The sequence below is a fragment of the Bacillus rossius genome, chromosome 1 (assembly GCF_032445375.1).
Source record: "Bacillus rossius redtenbacheri isolate Brsri chromosome 1, Brsri_v3, whole genome shotgun sequence".
NCBI lineage: Eukaryota > Metazoa > Arthropoda > Insecta > Phasmatodea > Bacillidae > Bacillus > Bacillus rossius.
In genome coordinates this window covers 337142991-337162713 of record NC_086330.1, presented here as the reverse complement: position 1 = coordinate 337162713, position 19723 = coordinate 337142991, and the positions used below count along the sequence as shown (strand labels likewise).

Sequence of the window (19723 nt, the reverse complement as noted above, 5' to 3'; positions counted from 1 at the left end):
ATAACCGTACCGATTGTGCTGAAAATCGATGGACGATCGTTAAATTACATAATATTAGTTATTCAAACGACGAAAATATATTTGAAAAGTCAAATCGATGGTTGTTCCAATCGATTGGAAGAGAGATGCCACGCATGCGTACAATGAGCATAACAGGACACATCCGTAGTGGGACATCCGTAGTGGGACATCCGTAGTGGGACAATGTGCATTACGGGAAACTTTTTCGTGCGTGCAGCCGGCGTTCATCGATTTATTAGACGTTGTCACGTCAAAATAGTTTAGTTAAAGTACTAAATTTAAAAAAATACTTTTGAAAAGCCCGCCTTAACCTATTTAATATAATAGTAGATTCATAGGCCAATCGAGTAGAAGAGAGATAGATGCGGCGCAAGCGTACAATGTGCGTAACGGGAAAATGAGCGTAACGGGACAAACGGGACAATGAGTCATCCTTTTTCTTGGTTGAAGCCGGCGTTCATCGATTTATTAGACGTTGTCACGTCAAAAAACAGGTAATTTTAAATCTTTAATGCCCCTGTAACTCTCCTTGGCAACTGATTAAGATCTTCAAGTGATTAAGAATTAAAATGTAAAAACCGTCGTAAGGAAACGCAGAATTTATCAACAATAGCCGTTGCCATGGAGACGAAGCAAACATCAACAATTCAATACCATTGAAAAATTGGGACAGTTGAGTTTTCCACGCTATCGCCATTCAGTTTTAAGCAGTTTTCGTAACTCTGCACTTAGCACTTCTTTAACACCTCTGCATAGAAGTTTGCTTCCTGGGAATTAGGCCAGTTTACAACGGCAATATTGAGTTCCTCATCGTCAGCTAGACGACGAATCGTTTGCAGTCGCCCACAAAGCGGCCGCGGCAACATCTTCAAAGGAAGTCCAGCAAACAGCAGCGACAGCAGCCAGTCTCTCGGATCGCCGAAGCGAGCAGGCAAGTCACTCGCCAGGAAGCGCTGCTACCCGCAGTGCAGGCGAGTAACGCAGGAAGCCCGCACACAGGAGTATTTATCGTAGTATCCCAAGCTACGCTACGATCAAGCCGATGGCTACTTCGCGAGTCACGCGCACGGCAAACATGACCTTGTCACCTGGGGTTGCCGGCCTGCTGGGCGCGTGGCTCGCTAAGGCTCCTTTCACACGAGGCGACTGATCGCGGCGACTGAGCGTGGCGATCAGTCGCCTTTGCTGGCGACTGTGCCGTTAGCGCAGGCAACTGGTTGCGGCGATCGCCGAGTAAAATAGATTTCAGTTCGTCATGGCGTCTAGGGACGAAGAGGTTCTGCTGCTCCTCTTGCTTCTCAAGAAGAGAAAGCGCAGATCAAGAAGAAGCATGCATGTGCATCCTATTTTAAGGTCGAGAATAGAGCGGGGACTTTTTTACAGTTTATTTGACGAGCTGTTGTCAGATGGAAAGAAATTTTTTAATTACTTTCGTATGTCAAGAAATTCGTTTGACGAATTACTGTACTACATAGAATCCGATGTGCAAGGAATTGATACAGTTATGAGAAAAAGTATTCCTGCTAAAGAAAAACTTGCTCTTACTTTAAGGTAAGTAATATGTGTAATCAAAGCAATATGTTTAATACATGGCATAAACATATCAGTATATTACTACCTACTTATATTTTTATTTAAGGTGATTAAAAATAATAAAAAATAACTTTTAATGCTTCTGTAATGTGTTTATTATTAATTTGCAAGGGGCTACCAACCACATGAAACATTGTTCTCGTGATAAAGAAATAAGTTTTTAGTTTGTAGCAGTCACTAAATGTTCTGAATAAAGCACACGGCATAAGACAATGTATAGCAAGTTACAGTATGCTTAAGGTTGCTTACTTGTGACTACAGTGAATAAAATTACCATAAAGGAAATGTTACAGTTGTGGAAAACAAATAGAAATTGAGACCACGCCACGAAAATGGGAAAGAGAGTAACTATTCAAAGCATATCACATCACTATAATGGCTGCCCACTGATTCTGTTGGTGAACGTAATACACATGATGTTGTAGATGCAGGAGATGAAACATTGTAAACATAATCCCTCTGCGGTGCACAATTTATCACTGATGAATTACTTGGCAGACCGACTGGAGAACATGATGGACCATGATTGATTTGTGGAACAGATTGAAATGGGATGCCTACAGTACTGGTATTATTATACTGAAATTGTTGTGGCATCTGTCGCACTTGTTGAGCATTTGCAATAGCCAAAATTAAGTCAGATTTAAGTTTGAGCTTTCTTTCATCGGGAACTTTACGCATTTCCGAAACAAGAGATAGTAAAAACAAGCGATCCTCATCTTTTTCATCCGAAGCTGTACTTTCCATACATATTTTTTTTTTAGTACACTAATAAGCTCATCATTTTCTTTGATCTGTCTCTTCCGTGATGTTTTTTGGATATTTACTGGGTTTTCTTCTTGTTGTGTTGAAATATCATCGTCTACTTCTGTTTCAACACTAAGATCTTCGCCAGAGATACAGTTCATACTACTTGTTGTTTTCTTCGTCACAGTTTCTAAAAAACGCAATGTTTTTAAATATACATACTGCTTTCGGCCACTAGCCCCAGAACCACTTTTTTCTGTCTTCTTTTTCAGAAGTTCTCTAGCATAGCATGTCCGGATACTTTTCCACTTCTTCTGTATAGCAGCAGCTGTAACATACCGTTTACAAATTTGTTAGGACACATTCTTATTAGATTGTGTACATTTTAAATTTATTATATTTTGTTACAGGTACTTGGGTGCAGGTTCAACAATGACAGACCTTCACTTCCAATATAGGCTAGGAATCTCTACAATTTCTACCATCGTCCGTCAAGTTTGCAAGGCAATCTGGATTCGACTGAAGCCGATATGTTTCCGTGAACTGACAGAAGAACTATGGTTGCAAACAGCAGCACAATTTTACGAAAGGACGAATTTTCCACATTGTATGGCAGCACTGGATGGGAAACACGTTCGCATAATCAAACCTGCTCATAGTGGTTCTTTATATTACAATTACAAAAACTACTTCTCAATACTCCTTCTTGCTTTGTGTGATGCATCGTATAAGTTCTTATTTATAGACGTAGGTGCATACGGAAAATCATCAGACTCCACAGTGTTTAAAGAAAGCGTATTTTTCAAGAAACTTCAGAACCAACAGCTCAACATACCGGTACCACAAGAATCATATGCAGGATTTGATGGACCTATGCCCTTTGTCTTTGTTGCTGATGAAGGTTTTGGACTTTCTAATAATATTTTACGGCCTTATTCAGGTAAATTTTTAAGTGTAAAAAAACGTATATACAACTACAGACTCTCCCGAGCGCGCAGATATATCGAATGCACGTTTGGCATTCTCGTAAACAAGTGGCGTATTTTTCATAGGCCATTAAATGTTGACTTAACCCTAGCAGAAGACATAGTCAGCGTGTGCTGTTTACTACACAACTTTGTAAAAGAAAGGGACGGGATTCGCTTTGAGGATACTTTAACAATTGAAGGGCTCCTTGATATGGAACCCGCTGGACGACCAACACCAAGACTTGCAAGCAATGTTAGAGACATGTTTGCCAAGTACTTCATAAGTGCAGAAGGTTCCATCCCTTGGCAAATGGAACGTATTTAAGAACCATTGCAGAAAACGTTCGTCCTGAAATATAATTTATTATTGTTGAAAAATATTTGCTTTCGGTAGAGAAATAGTTCCGTATCACAACAACATTGCAAGTCAACAACGCTAGCACAAATTTCTCGAATATTAAAAGAACCATTAAACGCAAAACAAAATTTAAAACTATTGTAAACTATTTTCAAGAGGCTTTTATAAGTGTGGACAAGTGTTTTGTCAAGAATAAAAAAAATATTTTCAGCCGCTACTTTATTACGGAAGTACTTTCAGTGTAGTCACTGCCTCATACATTTACAAAGCGTATTATGTATCACTCACTATATCTATAAACCATTACCGTAATGAAACTAATATAAAGTTTTATCTTACCTATTTCATTTTTCTCTGGAGATGGTTTTTCATCGAAATCACCGAAGAATTTCGTTATTACTTTGTGCCATGCATTTCCTTTTTCAAGTTTATTTCCGTATTCTTCAAGTGTACTGTTCCAAATAGCCTCGTTGTTCTGTACTTCATAAATGAGGTCTTCAGTGTTTACTCTTTCTTCTATTAATTTAGTAATAGAACGGTTCATATGAACACGATGTGCCATGGTTCGGTCACTTCACAACTATGGGAACGGCAGACGCCACTCGCCAGTCGCGCCGACCAGTCGCCTCGTTTGAAAACGTGTATCTGATTACATGTTTCATATCCAGTTGCGGCAACTGTAGTTGCGGCGATCAGTTGCGATAGTGAGCAACTGCAAGCGACTGTTGCCTGCTCGAGCGACTGCAGTCGCCTCGTGTGAAAGTTATCATACAAAACAATGCTCCACTAAAAGTTGCGGAGATCAGTCGCCGCGATCAGTCGCCTCGTGTGAAAGGAGCCTAAGAGGCCATCGGCTTGATCGTCATGGGCCTGGGATGCCCCTGTGTGCCGGCTGCCCGCTTCACTCAATTGCATAGCGAGTAGTCTCACTTCCTGGTGGTGTGATTCCCAGGCGGCGAACTTCTATGCAGAGGGGTTAGAGTAGCGCTACATGCAGCGTTACGAAAAGTATTTGGAACTGAATGGCGATTATTCATGATAGTGAAATAGACATACTGTCAATAAAAACCTTTTTTTACAAGTTTATGACCAAGTGGACCTTATTAAAAAACACTTTCGTACTTGTAGGAAGGGTCCGTGTTAGGGAGGGACCTAGGTGCGTCTCAGGCCGAAGCCTATACGCCTAGCCATGCTGGGATTAGCCATGCAGGGAGAGGTTCGCATGCATCGTGTGATTTGTTCGGGGATTGGCCAGCCGTGGCAGCAGTTGAAGCCATAGCTAACTCCCCTATCTTAAAACTAGCTTAAAAATTTGCTTACGATGATCCAGGTAAAACCTGTATAGACACAAAAAAAACTCTGGGCTCTGTCATACTGGGTGCAAGTGCAGGAGTATACAGGATACAGTGGATGGTAGGGATGAAGAATTGGACAGAGTGGAAAAGAGTCTATGATGCAGTGGTTTGGGGACTTTGACGCGTAGTCCGCTTTCATATTTTTATCCATTGCTTTATTTATGACCAGGGGCGCTCGCAACCCTGGCAGTGAGTGGCTACCAGAGGTACGAGAGCCCCTGGTAATAAATTGAGCAATGGATACAATATATGAGGTATGAGAGCCACACCCGAACAGTTCCGAAGTTCTCCGAAGTATTCCGACAGCTCGTGGAACGAAAAAAAAATTATGTATTTTACATTCATTGAGTATTTTAAATGACGCTTTGCTTTCTAACCAACCTTTCAAAATTGCTTTGCTAACCAAACCAAACCTACCCTACAGAAAAAATAAAAATACTATTATTTATTACACTTACAGTACCTAACCTAACCTTTTACTTTGGTAAACTTCGGAACTGTTCGGGTTGTGGTTGGGAATTAAATCCCTGTAATCATACCAGCCACAACATTTTTGCAGTCGTGCCAACTTCTTCATCGCGAGCAAACCACGCGTGCTGGCTCAGACCTCATTATAACAAACCTTAAGGGACCATATTTTTGGTACTTAGTAATAGTGGGATAAGCTTTAACCAAAACATTGCACAATTAATTCGATTACTAATTTTATATCATATAGAAATAATACTGCAATTAAGTTCTAAATATTTTTATAGTCAATAGTATATCCTAAAAAAAATGAATGTGATAAAAAAACTTACAAGTACGAATTTTATAAAATAAAAAATGTGCTTTTTGGAAAGGGTAAAATATTATATTAGAAAAGGTTCATATATATATATATATATATATATATATATATAAGGCGATATACCATCATACACTGAACCAAGCTTATGATATCAGTATTACTTAGGTCAATTTTTTTTATTATTATCATGCTACGATGTTCGTACTAATCATTCTGTAATACATACAACTTGGATTTTAATAACGAGGTTTTCCTATTAATAATTAGCTGTGGCAGAGACTTCGTCAGAAGTTCCGTTGAATAGTTTAGTTATATGCGTGATAAAACCAATTTGTTCGTTCTGCGGGATAAAAAAGAGATAAACATGTCCCATTGTCAATACATACTTTACTATCGTACTTTTAACCAAAATACATTGGCTAGTGTGTGAGTAGTTTTCGTAGTGATATAAAATCTGACAGACAAACGAAATTATTAAAATTTTTTTTTTGTTATTTCTGAGAAGTTTTGTAAATTAAATAAGCGTTTATTTAGAGATTTTAGGCACTTGAAGACACATTCATGTTTCAATCATAGCATGAACTGATAGCAGGAAAACGTGTAGTATACCGTTTGTATGTAGCCTTTATAGTAAAACTCTTTACTTCTAGGAGATAAATATAATTTCAATAACAATTTTTGTTTTCCAAAACCTTGGAAAATTCTTGTTTCTAGGATTTAAGAAAAAGAATTATTGATTTATAAATAATATAAAAAAAATGATACAAAAGGACGTTTACGAACGTTATCTTACTCTCAATTAATGCTAGGATTGAAATGCACATGGTAGACTCAAAAACTTAGTGTAAGTCAAGAACTTTTTCATATTTGATTTTACCATACCAAATTATAATTTGAATCTTTCAGAGGTGAAATATCTGAGTAAGCTGAGAAAGTTTTGACCCACGTCGATATGTTCCGAAGTCCTCCAAATATGTCTTCAATGTTACGATAACCATTAAAAAAATCATTTAATTAATAAAACTTGTTATGAAATTTTCCAAAATTTTAGGCAAAAAAAAAAAAAGACGGCCAGCCACATACCCGCAGTTGAGCATCTTCAGCTCACACTCGTTGCGGTAAATGCTGCCGTCGGAGCCGCAGGTGTGTCTCTCCGGTTGGGCCTCGCAGCTGATTGGACAGGAGCTGGCAGTGCGCTCGTGCGTCATGCAGAAGGCCATCGGCACTTCGAAAACGTGTTTCCTGCGAACAACAAGAGCGTATAACGATAACAGTAGCGGGGGAAAAAAAATTGGTTGTCTGTAAAGTCGGTTTACGGACGATAGTTTAACGTGACAACGTTATAACAAAACATTGATGACATGATTGCATATTTTTATGAATAAAATTGAACCATTTTTATTGAATTATCACTATTTTGTATGGATACAAAGAAGGAGTGAAATGAAATCTACAATTTAATTGATAAATTCACTTTTATTTGCACTCATTAATTCGAATATGTTTATTACTTTAACGATGAGATTATTTTAACCATAACATTTATACTTGTTTGCTATTTAACTTCTTCCAATCTGTTTTATTCTGTTAAGGATAGGACGATGATAGGAAAAGTAGGAAACGAATGGGAGTGTTTCAAGTTTAATGTGCCTCGAAAAAGTAAAATCCTTGTTTGTTCCAATCGAGTGGAAGAGAGATAGATGCGGCGCAAGTGTACGATGAGCGTAACGGTACACAACGTAATGGGACAATGTGCGTAACGGGACACTTTTTCGTGCGTGAAGCCGGCGTTTATCGATTTATTAGACGTTGTCACGTCAAAAAATAATAATGTGAGCCAGTCTTTTAGTACTCGCCAGAGATGTGTAACATCTGACCTCGGTAACGAGCAATTCATGTGTCCTCATGTTGTAAATACACTTATAATACGAAACTCGGACACGAAATATAATGCGGAATTCTTTAAAATAATTCCGAGCGTGATAAATATAGACGAATTGTGTTTTCAACCACATATCTGGACGCGAATCGCACGTAGTTTCCGCACCCGCCGATAGAATTCGCTGCCGGAGCAGCTACGCCGACTATCAAATAATGCTATTTGCGGACTGAAATTTTAAAATATATAATGAAACGGCACTGATAAGAGTGAGAAATTTCTGAAAAAACAAGAAATGTTTTGACAAGGAATTTTATTAAATTACTGTTTATATTGTTAAAATTCTTTCAAACTGTTAATCCTATAAAGATTAACTGTTGGATTTTATACACTTTTGTTCGCGCCATCCGCCACAGATGGCAGCGACGTGGTTCGTTACACATTACTCCCACCAAGGGCTGAGATGTTACACAAGAAGCATGTTTCGGACGCGGGCGGCTCGACTGGTGCCGGACCACAGAACGCAGCCTACCCGCAGTTCTTGGACTTCATGCGGCAGCTGTTGCTGTAGATCTTGCCGTCGGAGCCGCAGGCGGGCTTGGCGTTCCTCCAGCAGGACTCGCGGCAGTGGCGGGTCGTCTGGCAGTACTTCCTGGAGGTGCGCACCACCCCTTGGCTGCGGACAGACGGGCGGGCATGCAAGCAGGGGCGTAGCCAGGGGGGTGGGTGGTTTAGGGGTTCTTACCTTCTCCCTTAGCCCCTATTTTTTTTCTCATCTGAAAGCAGGTTAGCTAAAAGCCTGGGTGTCTTACTGTTATCACCGGCCACTGCACTGGAGGAGAAGAGTAAGCGAGCCCTACCGATTCTCGTTCCCTTCCCCTACCCCTGTCGCGAGCAGAAGCTATAAGGTTGTGACGGCAGTGACGGGTCCCAAGTTTTCAAATATCTTACACCTATTGTATTTAACCATCGCGGTAATTATAAGCAGGTGGTGACTGGGTAACTCTTCAAGCTAAAGCTAATTGTTTCCAGGAATAGGCCAGTTCTGCCGAAACCTAACCATTTTTATTCCTTTTTTTTTTTGTATTGTCGAGCTTCGAGCATGATTTATGATTTTGAGTGGACGTGGAGAAGGCAATTGGATTGATTAAAATATCTTTAATTAATTTCTTACTTCATCACTCAAACAATTTTTTTATTAAAAAATATATTATATTTCTACCATTACAATATTTAAAGTTAAGTATCGAAAACTGCTCAAATAGCACTATTTTACACCTTAAAATCCTAATTTTTCCGAGGGAGGACCCCCCCACACCCCGTTTTAATAAGGGGGGGGGACCATGCTTCTTAACCCCCCCCTCCCCATACACAAATCCTGGCTACGCTTCTGCATGCAAGGGCTTGGTGGTCAGTTCGCCGATCCGATTCATTTTAACGTTTTCCATGAGATGATTCGTTTAAAAGTATCGTTAATTTCGTCTCTCTTTAGTTCCGACCACTGACAAACGGGATCCGGCACATCTCAAAGAGTCACACATCGTTCACCTGCTCAAGTATTAGTTACGTCTGGGTGGCTAGCCTTGTGACTTGGCTGGTTATCGGATAACTGGTCGGCTCGGATAGCTGAAATTTCAGACGTCTAACTGCTACAAAAAAAATGTGCGTGAACACATTTCAAAGATCTCGCAGATAAATTTAGTAAACATAACCTAGACATGGGTAATAATTGTACCGCGATACTCGTTCAGTCGCTAACCCCTAGTCCCAACACTTTTCGTATTACCGTCTTTCTTTGATTAGTCGCTGTTTGCACTCGTGAACACGCGCTTGCTGCGAGTACTGATTACTAGGAGAAGTTTGTTTACCGCCAAAAAAATCTGAACTCCCACTAGACTGCAGTATGTTTATGTCCGCGCCGGCGGTTACTTCCTCGTGATTGGCGGTCGTCGGCAAGAGAAGCCAGTGCCCTGTTTGGCTGGGCCATTCAGGACGCGTTTGCTTCCGCACTGAATGACTATAAGAATGGTGTGCTACTCGGTATACCAAAAAATAATACCTAGCGAGTCACAAAACACAGGCAATGCTAGAGTGTTTTAACCTAAAGCTGGTCTGGGAATTCTTTAGCAAAAGAAATATACATGGCCCTAATCATCACTATTACAAACATGAGCCCATTAGCCTATGGGGTGGGCTCCTCTTCTGAACTTGAACTCACTGTGGCAAGCGATTGCTTAGCAAAACAAACCGTAGCTGTAATCTGTCTAACACTTAGAAGGCAGTACAGAGTAAATGGCGATGACTGTTGCCAGATTTATACTCTCCAGTTTGTTAACATTAAATTTTTTTTATACATCTTTAATTATTATATGTTATATATTTCTTATTTTATGGTTTTTTGAATTTTTAAGACTCTAAATTAGTGTCTATTGACTGTATTACCACAGCTGTAGTCATTATGACAAAAAATAATTAAATGTTAAACATTATTTTTTCACAGGGGAAACCATTTGTAGTAGTCAGTCACTATTAATAACAAGGCATTCCGTTTAATTATGTGCTATGCTGAAACAAATACAAAAAGTTTAATACCTACTCATTATTATGAAAAATATCTGTAGATAAACAAAACAAAATATTTCCAAAATTCTCATTCCAAATTTTCCTTTAAAAACATAACGATTTAGAAAAATGTACAAAATTTAATTACATTATAAAGGTGTGTCTAAAACTGTTGTTATATATGGGAATATCTGATAACAGAGCACACCGAAATCAGGACAATGCTAGTAGCAGACATTGTGCATTGGGAAGAGAGAGTAAATGCCTATTTAAATGCATTCTGCAGACTAAGGATGAGGCACACCACAGTGCGTGCAAGTATGGTCGCGTCATACTGCACTGTACAAATATCAATATTACAAACATCGACCTATTAGCCTGTGGATTTGATATCTGTTCTAAAGTTTGGTTAGCAGTTGATTAGCAATACGAACATTAGCTTAAATGTTAAGGGGGTGCCTCCTATTTCAGATCAAGATTTTATATTTACAGTAATTACAGATAAACATGTAGATTTAAGAAAGTGTTTAACTTTCACGAAATGAAAAATTTATACAGCGCATACATTTTACATAATTAGCTACCAAAGTTACATTTTTAACGTTTTTGGGTTGTACAAATAAGGAGAATTTAATTTAATGCAGAACTGAAACTTATTAGGTTTATATGCAATGCAACTGGCTACTTCAAGAAATGGTTTGAATTTCTTTAAGAAAATATTAATTAATTTTACCTGGCATTTCAAAATTCTCAAATTTGGTCCGATTTTGACAGCCAAGAAACATGAAATGAGTTTTTGTGATAGAAATGCAAACCATATCATGAAGAAGCACCCCCTTAAAGCTAGAAGTAAGTTTAATAAACTGAAGGGAACATCATTTAAAATTTGACACAGAAACAACGCTATAGTAAAATCGTAGTTCGTTCGTTGACTAATTTTAAAGCTGCTCGTTGTTTACCCATTAAAGTCTCAGCGATCGTTGTTGCTTGGAAAACTCGGCCAGGTGGATTATTCTTTTTCCTGTTACATTCATCGTATCATCACGACGTCAATACATCTCGATTGCGAGATTACTACGGATGTAAAAATACGCTACGACCGCTCGGGTAACTTAGAATTATATGTTTTTTCTCTCCTCTCTTTTGACTCAAGGACACCTTTACTTCATATTGGAAACGTTACATACAAAATGCCCAATATTACCATACTGATGAAACAATATTTTATAGTTTGAGAAGCCTTATGCTATACCATTAAGAAATTATTGACAGTGTGTCGTCACAAAAAAACAACTGAAAAATCTATATCTAATGATAATCGGTAATAACGTTACAAGTAACAATTAAGTGGTCTCGCAAAAAATATACTAGAGACTGATACTGGACATATCCAAAATTTTGTGTGAAAACCTGGCGTTATTGTTACGTCAATACGATTGATGGCAGTATAGGCATTGTAGTTATCAGTGTAACACATATGATATCATCATCATCATGAAAACGAAGACAAACATATTTTTCTCTTAGAAAGAAACTTTTTTTAAACACTATATTCATTTATGGGTGAACGAAATCTCCAGAATTGAATTATATTTGACGCCAGGTAATGGAACATACAATTTTTTTTTTTTTTTGCAATTTGTGTATAAAATATTTTCGTAGTCACGTCTCTTGCCGCTAGGTTATTTTTTTTTCGCTCAGTCGCAACTGTTGATCGCCCAGGGGAGCTGTCCGGTATCGAGAAACCTGCAGTTCACAGGGATGAGAGCCGCACCCGAACAGTTCCGAAGTTCTCCGAAGTTTTCCGATCGTTGCCACACTGAAAACCGCAGAGACCTAGACGACAACTAGAGGTTAAGGGCGGGGATTCGCGGCCTGGGACTATCCGCGGGCCCCTTGTTCGCTGCCAGGCACGGCCAAGGGCAACCAGGCGGCTCGCCATGGCTGTGACGACACAATCAGTTCGCGACATTTACTGGTATGAGCCACCATTTTGCAAAAATTCGTATAATTTTGGCCATAGAGTATTTTAAATAATGTTAACCCTAACTCAACCAAACTTTCATTTTGGTTAAGATAACCTAACATAACCTACCCTCCTTGCAAAAAAAAAAAAGAACTATTATTTATTAAACTGACCGAACCGAACCTAACATTATTACTTCGGTAAACTTCGGAACAGTTCGGGTTGTGGTTGTGGCTTTCATCCTTGTGAACTGTTGGGTATTCTTCCAGTATTGGCCTCTTAGGCCCGTTATACAATGACACGGAAACGGAGACGTCCCAGGACATTCCACTATCGCGTCTGCTGCTTCCACAATGCACAGAACTATAAAAAAAGGGACAACCAATGAGATTCCATTTCAAGGTTACTTCAGTTTATACAATTTCTTGTGTACCCATGTTCTTTTTTATGTACCCATGTATTTTTTTTTTTAAATTTTAATCTCTCTTTCTTACTTTTGAAATGTAAAAGTACTGTGTAATAGGGGTATATTTAGTTTTTGTGGTTGTACAGTTTTTTTGTATATATGTATATATTTGTATTAATTGACTTGTTCTATATCCCGGAGTACTTACCTCCATATGGGATCTACAGAACAAAAATTGAATAAATAAATAAATAAATAAAAATTTAAATTTAATTTATAACAAAAAAATTCTACTTCGTAATCATAGTACGGACATAATTTATTTAAAATTTTTAAAAAATAACGAAAAAGTAATATTAGAACACTAGATATTCTTGTACTTCAACAATTATTTTAAACGTATGTATAACATAGACAAACATGGCTACCACCACATCCAAGAGTTCGGCTTCTATTGGTCGCACGGAGCAACGTAAACGGAAGAGCTCAGCCATTGCCGAGCTGATCCGTACGTGCAGGGACGTCGGAACAGAGGGGAGGGGGCAGCAGGGGCGAGTCGCCCCCGTGTTGTTATGCATTTTGGGGGGGGGGGGGGGGGCCGAGAATAGCATTTCGCCCCCCCTCCTTTTCCCAGAGTAAATGTTTGATCCTAGTAGTATTTTTCTCAGCCAGTAGTTACAAACGTTGCATTGATGATCACATTGGTTAGAAAATCAAATTTATTATTGTCAATATACTGCAAAATGATTGAAAATTCCTAGATGGTATATTATTTAAATTGTACTACATCTACTGTCAGAGTAGTATTTAATACATACTACGTCATCAAATTCTTGGAATGGTATATTTTAATATTTTGGTTCGGAAACTCATGAAATAGCATAATTTTGCATCTAAAATTCCAAATTTTTTCCGGGGGAGGGCCCCCGGACCCCCCGCTCTAGGACTGAGGTTGGTGTGATACATCTTTTCGCCCCCCCCTCCACTCATGTAAACGTTCCGACGTCCAGCGTACGTGTCCGTCTCCGTCAGGGTGCAATTGTAGAAGCTCTGTTCCGTGAGATCCGTGTCACTGTAGAACCGGGGCCCGAGGCGTGTCTGATCCCGCCCCGCGGACGACGACAGCACTCACCCGCACGTCAGCAGCTTCATGACGCACGAGCTCTTGTAGACGTTGCCGTCGGAGCCGCAGATGGGCCCGTCGACGGGCGCCTGGTCGCACGACACGGGGCAGTTCTCCCGGTGGGCCGAGATGTTGTTGCACGGTCCCAGGTGCGACAGCTGGATGCCCAGTCTGCGGGAAAACAGCCCGTTCACACCTGCAGCCGTTCCTTCGTTCATTCTATAGCCTGTACCAGCTCTACTGCTACCCCCTCCCCCTTCTTTCTTTTTGAAATCTTATGATTTTAGATTGTTATTTTTATTTTGGGTGACATTTTGCAATATGTTGTGTTGCTGTTTATATTGTAATATACATATTATAAGAATATTGCACTCTATTAGCACTCACACACAAAAAATAGCTTTTGTGAGTGTTTCATTTATTTTCCTGGCACATATAGTGTAATTGTGAATAATATGTAAACATAATTATAAAAATAAATTCAGTAATATTTTATAGTCTGTTCTGCGCATGCGCTCAGTGCCGTAAATTCGTTGGGTGATCGGTTATTGTTGAAGCACTGCAAAGCTGTCACCGTTGCAGAGGTACAGTCATGAATTATGCACTTTAAAGCCTGGAGGCGGTTACGACCAGCTAGTCAGGTTTATGCGATGTCCAACTTTATCGCCTCCTTGTGACATGTTTTTGGTCGGAAGTGCTCGTGGCGTTTATTGGGGTCATTAACCATTACGTTTGGAACTACACACCGAAGAATGTGACGCACTGGAAGTACTTTTAGCCATCGGTATACAGCATTTGGTGGAAGTAATTTCGTGAATGCGACGGAAGTCAAGGAACGGAAATACTAACAACCACGGCTTTGACATCTGTGGTGGATGTCACGAACCAACGTTAAAAAACACAAAGGAACACTTTATAGTATTAACTGTTAAAAGAATTTTAACAATATTAATTAAATTCCTTGTCAAAAATCAGGCCCAAAGCCAGGATTCAGTATTGTTTCAAGCCTTTTTCGCTTTTATCTTAGCAGTTTCTTTATACAGTTTAAAATTTTGATCTGCAAATCGAATGAATTTATAGTCGGTGTAGTTGCTCCGGCAGAGAATTCCAGCGGCGGATGTGAAAAATACGTCTCATTCACATCCAGAAATGAAGTTGAGAACAAATTACATATATTTATCACGCTCGGCATTGTTCCAAAGAATTTCACGTTAATTTTAGAGTCCAATTTTCGTGTTATTAGTTCATTTGCAACATGATAACACGTGAATTTGTTCATTACCGAGGTTAGATGTTATACATCACAGGCGAGTTTTTTTTTAAATGAGAACTGTCCGAGTCTCTTTTTCCTTCTGGTCAATACTGTCGAGCTGTCGGTAAGGGCTTTGATTCTTTTGAAAAGACGACTTGAAGCACGTTTACGCCTGCTTTACTTTGATGTTTGACGTCCAGTAGTTTTGGTACATGCTGTATAGCTAACCCTGAGCTACGTGACGAAAAGAGATAAATAGAGTGACTCAAATGTGCGCACTCTAGTTGACCAGACTAGCAGCCGATGAGAGAACTGTTTGTATAGGGTATCTGAGTCTAGTCTAGAGTGAAATGTGCAAGCGAAATAATTGTGACTCCAGCCATTTATATAACAGTTTAACTGTCATAATGGCGAGAAAGCCAGATATATATTTTTTTCACTTGTTTTTATTTTGAGCCGAATAAATGCAGAGATATTTTAAAGGTTATTTAACATACACTGTAAAAAATATTTTTAACGTTTCTTAAAAATTGTAATGAAAGTTATCATGGCTCTGTTTTCACGCCATGATGAATGTTTAACTATTCATCATCCAGAATAATTAATGGAAAAGAGGTATCAAGTTAAAATTTTAGAAATAGGATCTAAATAAAAGTGATGATGAAAAAAGAAGAAAAGACAAAAAAAATGTTATACGGCTAGTGATGTTTTTCTTAACAATTGTTTTCAGTAGTGTTTTGAATGCAGGGGCGAACAATATTCAGAGATACACGTACATTTATTTAGTTCAGGACCTAACATAGATGAACGATAACGTGTGTGTGTATGTATATATGTATGTATATATGTATATATATGTACATATATACACACACACACAAACACACACACGAAGTGTGTTCAAAAATAACTAGAACTTTGTACTTTTGTGGGTTGTATTAATCAGAATTGCGGAATTTTTTCTTTGTGTTGACAATCATGTCTGAAAAGTAGCTGTACTTTGTTAGCAAAATTGGACGTTTAGTTTGTTGTCAGCTGTCAAAAAAGTTAAATGTGTTTTGGTACCGTTGGCTATTGTTTATTTTATTTATTTGTTTAAGGAAATACATCCGAGAATTTGCATTAAAAGTTGTTTTAAGAATGGAATAAAGTGTAGCAATGTTTTACAAATGTTAAATATTGTTTTTGCGAGAGGAACACTCAGCTTCAGACAAAGGCTCAACAAGTCCGATAAGCAAACGCAGGTTATGCGCCTGCAAGTTCGGCTACCAGCATAATGCCAGCGTGCGGCGGGAAGTCGCCAACCAGGAGTCTGTGGTTGGACAAATTTAACATTTTTGACAGCTGACGACAAACTAAACCTCCAATATGTCTAACAATATACAGATAATTTTCAGACAAGTCTATCAACACCGCAACGAAAATATCGCGTGAATCTTACTATTAACCAAAACTTTTGTCTGAAACCATTTTTGCTTAGATGAACCATTGCTGCAAGGGGTTGAAGAAATAAGGGGTAGAATTAAAAAAAAAACAACATAACTCCTTTAGAATGTAAACATTCAAATCCGTTAAAATTGTTTGTAAATCTTATAATTTTTATCTAAAATTTTGTCTGAAATTTTTTTATAAAACGAACTAAGGTTGCAGGGGGTTGATAAAATAAAGGGGTATAAATTAAAAAATAAATTATAATGTACGTACCATGTACACTGTTAAATAAGTTCTGTTTTATTGTAAAACAACCACTTTTATCTGAAATTTTTTTAAACGACCTACCATGTCTGTAAGGAGTTGGAATAAAGAGGGGTTGAATAACAAAAAGAAATCATAACTCCCTTAGAAGGCACGCTATCCAATTCTTTAAAATTGTTTAAAATCGTCTATTATTTATATAAAACTTTTGTCTCAAACATTTTTTGATAATACAAACCAGTATTTCAAGGGGTTGTATAACGTGGTATTGGAATGAGAAAATAAATAAAACTTCCCTACCCGGTTCACTACCGAACCCATTCTGATTTTTGTTTACGTACCCATTATTGCAAGCGGTAGAAATAACAAGGTTTGAAAGTAAAAACAAATAATTACTTGTTTAAAATAGATATACTATCTTATACGTTATAATTTATTTTGTGTATACTAAATTTGTTCATCTAGGGCTTTGGCTGAAAGATTCTTTAGTAAAACGAATTATTACTTTAAAATTATGGGTTGATATTAAAATAATTCAAAAGTTTCTTTGTATCTAATTCCTTTAAATTTATTTTAACCCATATTAATATTATTTTAAAACTTGGTGCAAAGCAAATTTTTATACCACCACGTTTTAAATGCAAGGGATGAAAAATAGTGTTTCAAATAAAAAAATAATTATCTTAGTTAACATATAATATAAATTTCCTTCTAGATATTCAATGTTGCGTTCTGAACAATTTAAAGCTGGATACATTGAGTTAAAATTATTCGTGATAATTTCGCTGCGTGGAAAAAAATAGTCAAATACATATGTGATCGATCATGTTTTGTAATATTTGAGAACATAAATACGTTGTGTAAAATAACTTCTTAAAATGTTCCAGAAGTATATAGAAGTTTCTGAAATATTTACAGGATAAATAGGCACTTAGAAATCTACCTACGGCTGTAGGCAGTGGCGAAATGGATTTTCAAGGTATATTTCAAAGTAATACTACTTATACTAGTCGTTACCATGGGGCGACTTTCGGAAAATAATAATTTTTTAAAAAAAATATTTTGCTATACTTATAATTGAGAGCTGGTTATTCAATTTTTTTTTGGCATGACAATTCATAATAAATATCTTCCCAAGCTCTCCACATCTCATTACAATCTAATATTCGCTGACAGGCTACAGGCTGGACGCTGGAAGAGATGGTAGCTGCCCATTGGATAATCAGCTCACAATTACAAGTATAGCAAAATAATTAAAAAAAAATATTTTCCGAAAGTCGCCCCATGGTAACGACTAATATAAGTAGTACCTATTACTTTGAAATATACCCTAAAAATCCCTTTTTTAACTGGCCTACAGCCTTAGGTAGATTTCTAAGTAAGTATTTATTCTTTAAATTTTTTTTTAAACTTACATAAACTTCTGGAAAGCAAAAGTGCGGAGGGACGGCGGGATGCGGGAGGGGGGAAGGGAGGGAGGTGGATGTGGCACTCGCCTGCAGATCTCCACCTGCAGCGTGCAGCGGTTGAGGTAGGTGTGGCCGTCTGTGCCACACACGTAGTCCTTGTCCTTGCCGCAGCGGTGGTCGCAGCTGGAGCCCTGCGACTGCATGCACAGCCCCGGGTTGGAGGCCGTCTGCACTCCTGCGGCACGCACGCACACACACAGTCACACACACTCACTCTCGCTCGTCACCCGGCCACTTGTGCCAGTACCGTTCCCTCAACACCTTTCCAGTATTAACTCCGCACGTTAACGAGCATTACAAAACCAAACAAGGTCCACCGATGGAATATTCCGTAATCATTTAAATATAGTTTTTTTTTTCATCATATTTTTTGTTCAAGGGCCTTTCTATATTTCTAACCCGGTACCTCCCTTACATACATCTGTTGTTCTGCCACAAATATCTTCACACAGATGTTCGCTCGGTGTAAATTCATGGGCGTTAGAATTGCGCGCAAGCGATGATGATAATTACGAAGACTTGAGCACCTTTTATACACTCAAAATATTGCACTAAAATCATATGTATTGAAAATATTTGCAAAAGAACGACAAAGAAGGTAGCGAGTTAATTTTTTTAAAAACAGTCCTTAAATAAAATGTCGAAAAAACGAAAAAAGAAACTAAACAAATTGGCGTGTGAGGCAGAATCTTAACAACGAATTTTTTTTTTTTTCAGATTTCCTGATAGTCGGTATAAAAATAAAAAGTTACATAGAGGTCCTTCAAAAGTTTTAAACAATCAGTAGATTTAAGATGATAAAGTTTTGGTCATAAACGTTAGAAATTAATTATTAATTATAATAACTTATAACATTTTTTACTTATACCTTATTCAATAACTTATTAATCATTCCTAATCATCAACATCACCATTATGATCAACTGCATCCAGCCGGCGGCTGGGCTAGAAAAGTAAAATGCCTCAATATCCCTCTGTCCTTTCGCCAACCTTCCTCCTTCACTCTGTTCATTTTTCCGTCTCTCTCCTACACTCCTTTAACTATCTGCTCTTCCCACCTTCTTCTCCTTGTTCATCCTTGGGGTTTTCTTCCTGCGTGCTTCACCTCCATCATTTTTCTAGGCAGCCTCTCTTTTCTCATTCTCTGCACGTGTCCATACGATCTCATTCTTTTTTTTTTCAATGCTCTCATTAAAGGTCTATCCTGCTCTTGCTTGCATCATATCTTTCCTGATCCTGTTTCGCCTTATTAATGCTAACATTCTTCTCATGAACTTCATACCTAGTACACTGAATTTCCCGGCACATCTTTTGTATACAGTCCAAGCTTCTGCTCCCAAGTAATAAGCGTAAGAATAGGGGTATTGCCTAAACTTCGCCACCAATAAGGACCGCAGTGAGTATCCCCGGGCCTCCCCCAGCAACTGTTCCGGCAGTCGCGACTGGCCGGCATCTCCTTGGGCGGTCGACGCACCCGGGAGGCCCGACCAACCTTGAGCAGCTCTGGGCATCGTCACGTGACCAGTCGGAGGCTGGGGA

General features: G+C 38.4%; 1 protein-coding gene across 1 annotated transcript in view; it reads right to left on the bottom strand.

The window, feature by feature from the left end:
• LOC134528093 (agrin) overlaps window positions 1-19723 on the bottom strand; it is a 143748-nt gene that overhangs the window by 34493 nt on the left and 89532 nt on the right. Inside the window, exons 3-6 of the mRNA XM_063361347.1 lie at window positions 18212-18359; window positions 13778-13939; window positions 8244-8387; window positions 6916-7074 (exon numbers count right to left, since the gene is read on the bottom strand). Of these exons, the coding sequence (XP_063217417.1) occupies window positions 6916-7074; window positions 8244-8387; window positions 13778-13939; window positions 18212-18359 (613 nt within the window). The remainder of the gene's footprint in view (window positions 1-6915; window positions 7075-8243; window positions 8388-13777; window positions 13940-18211; window positions 18360-19723) is intronic.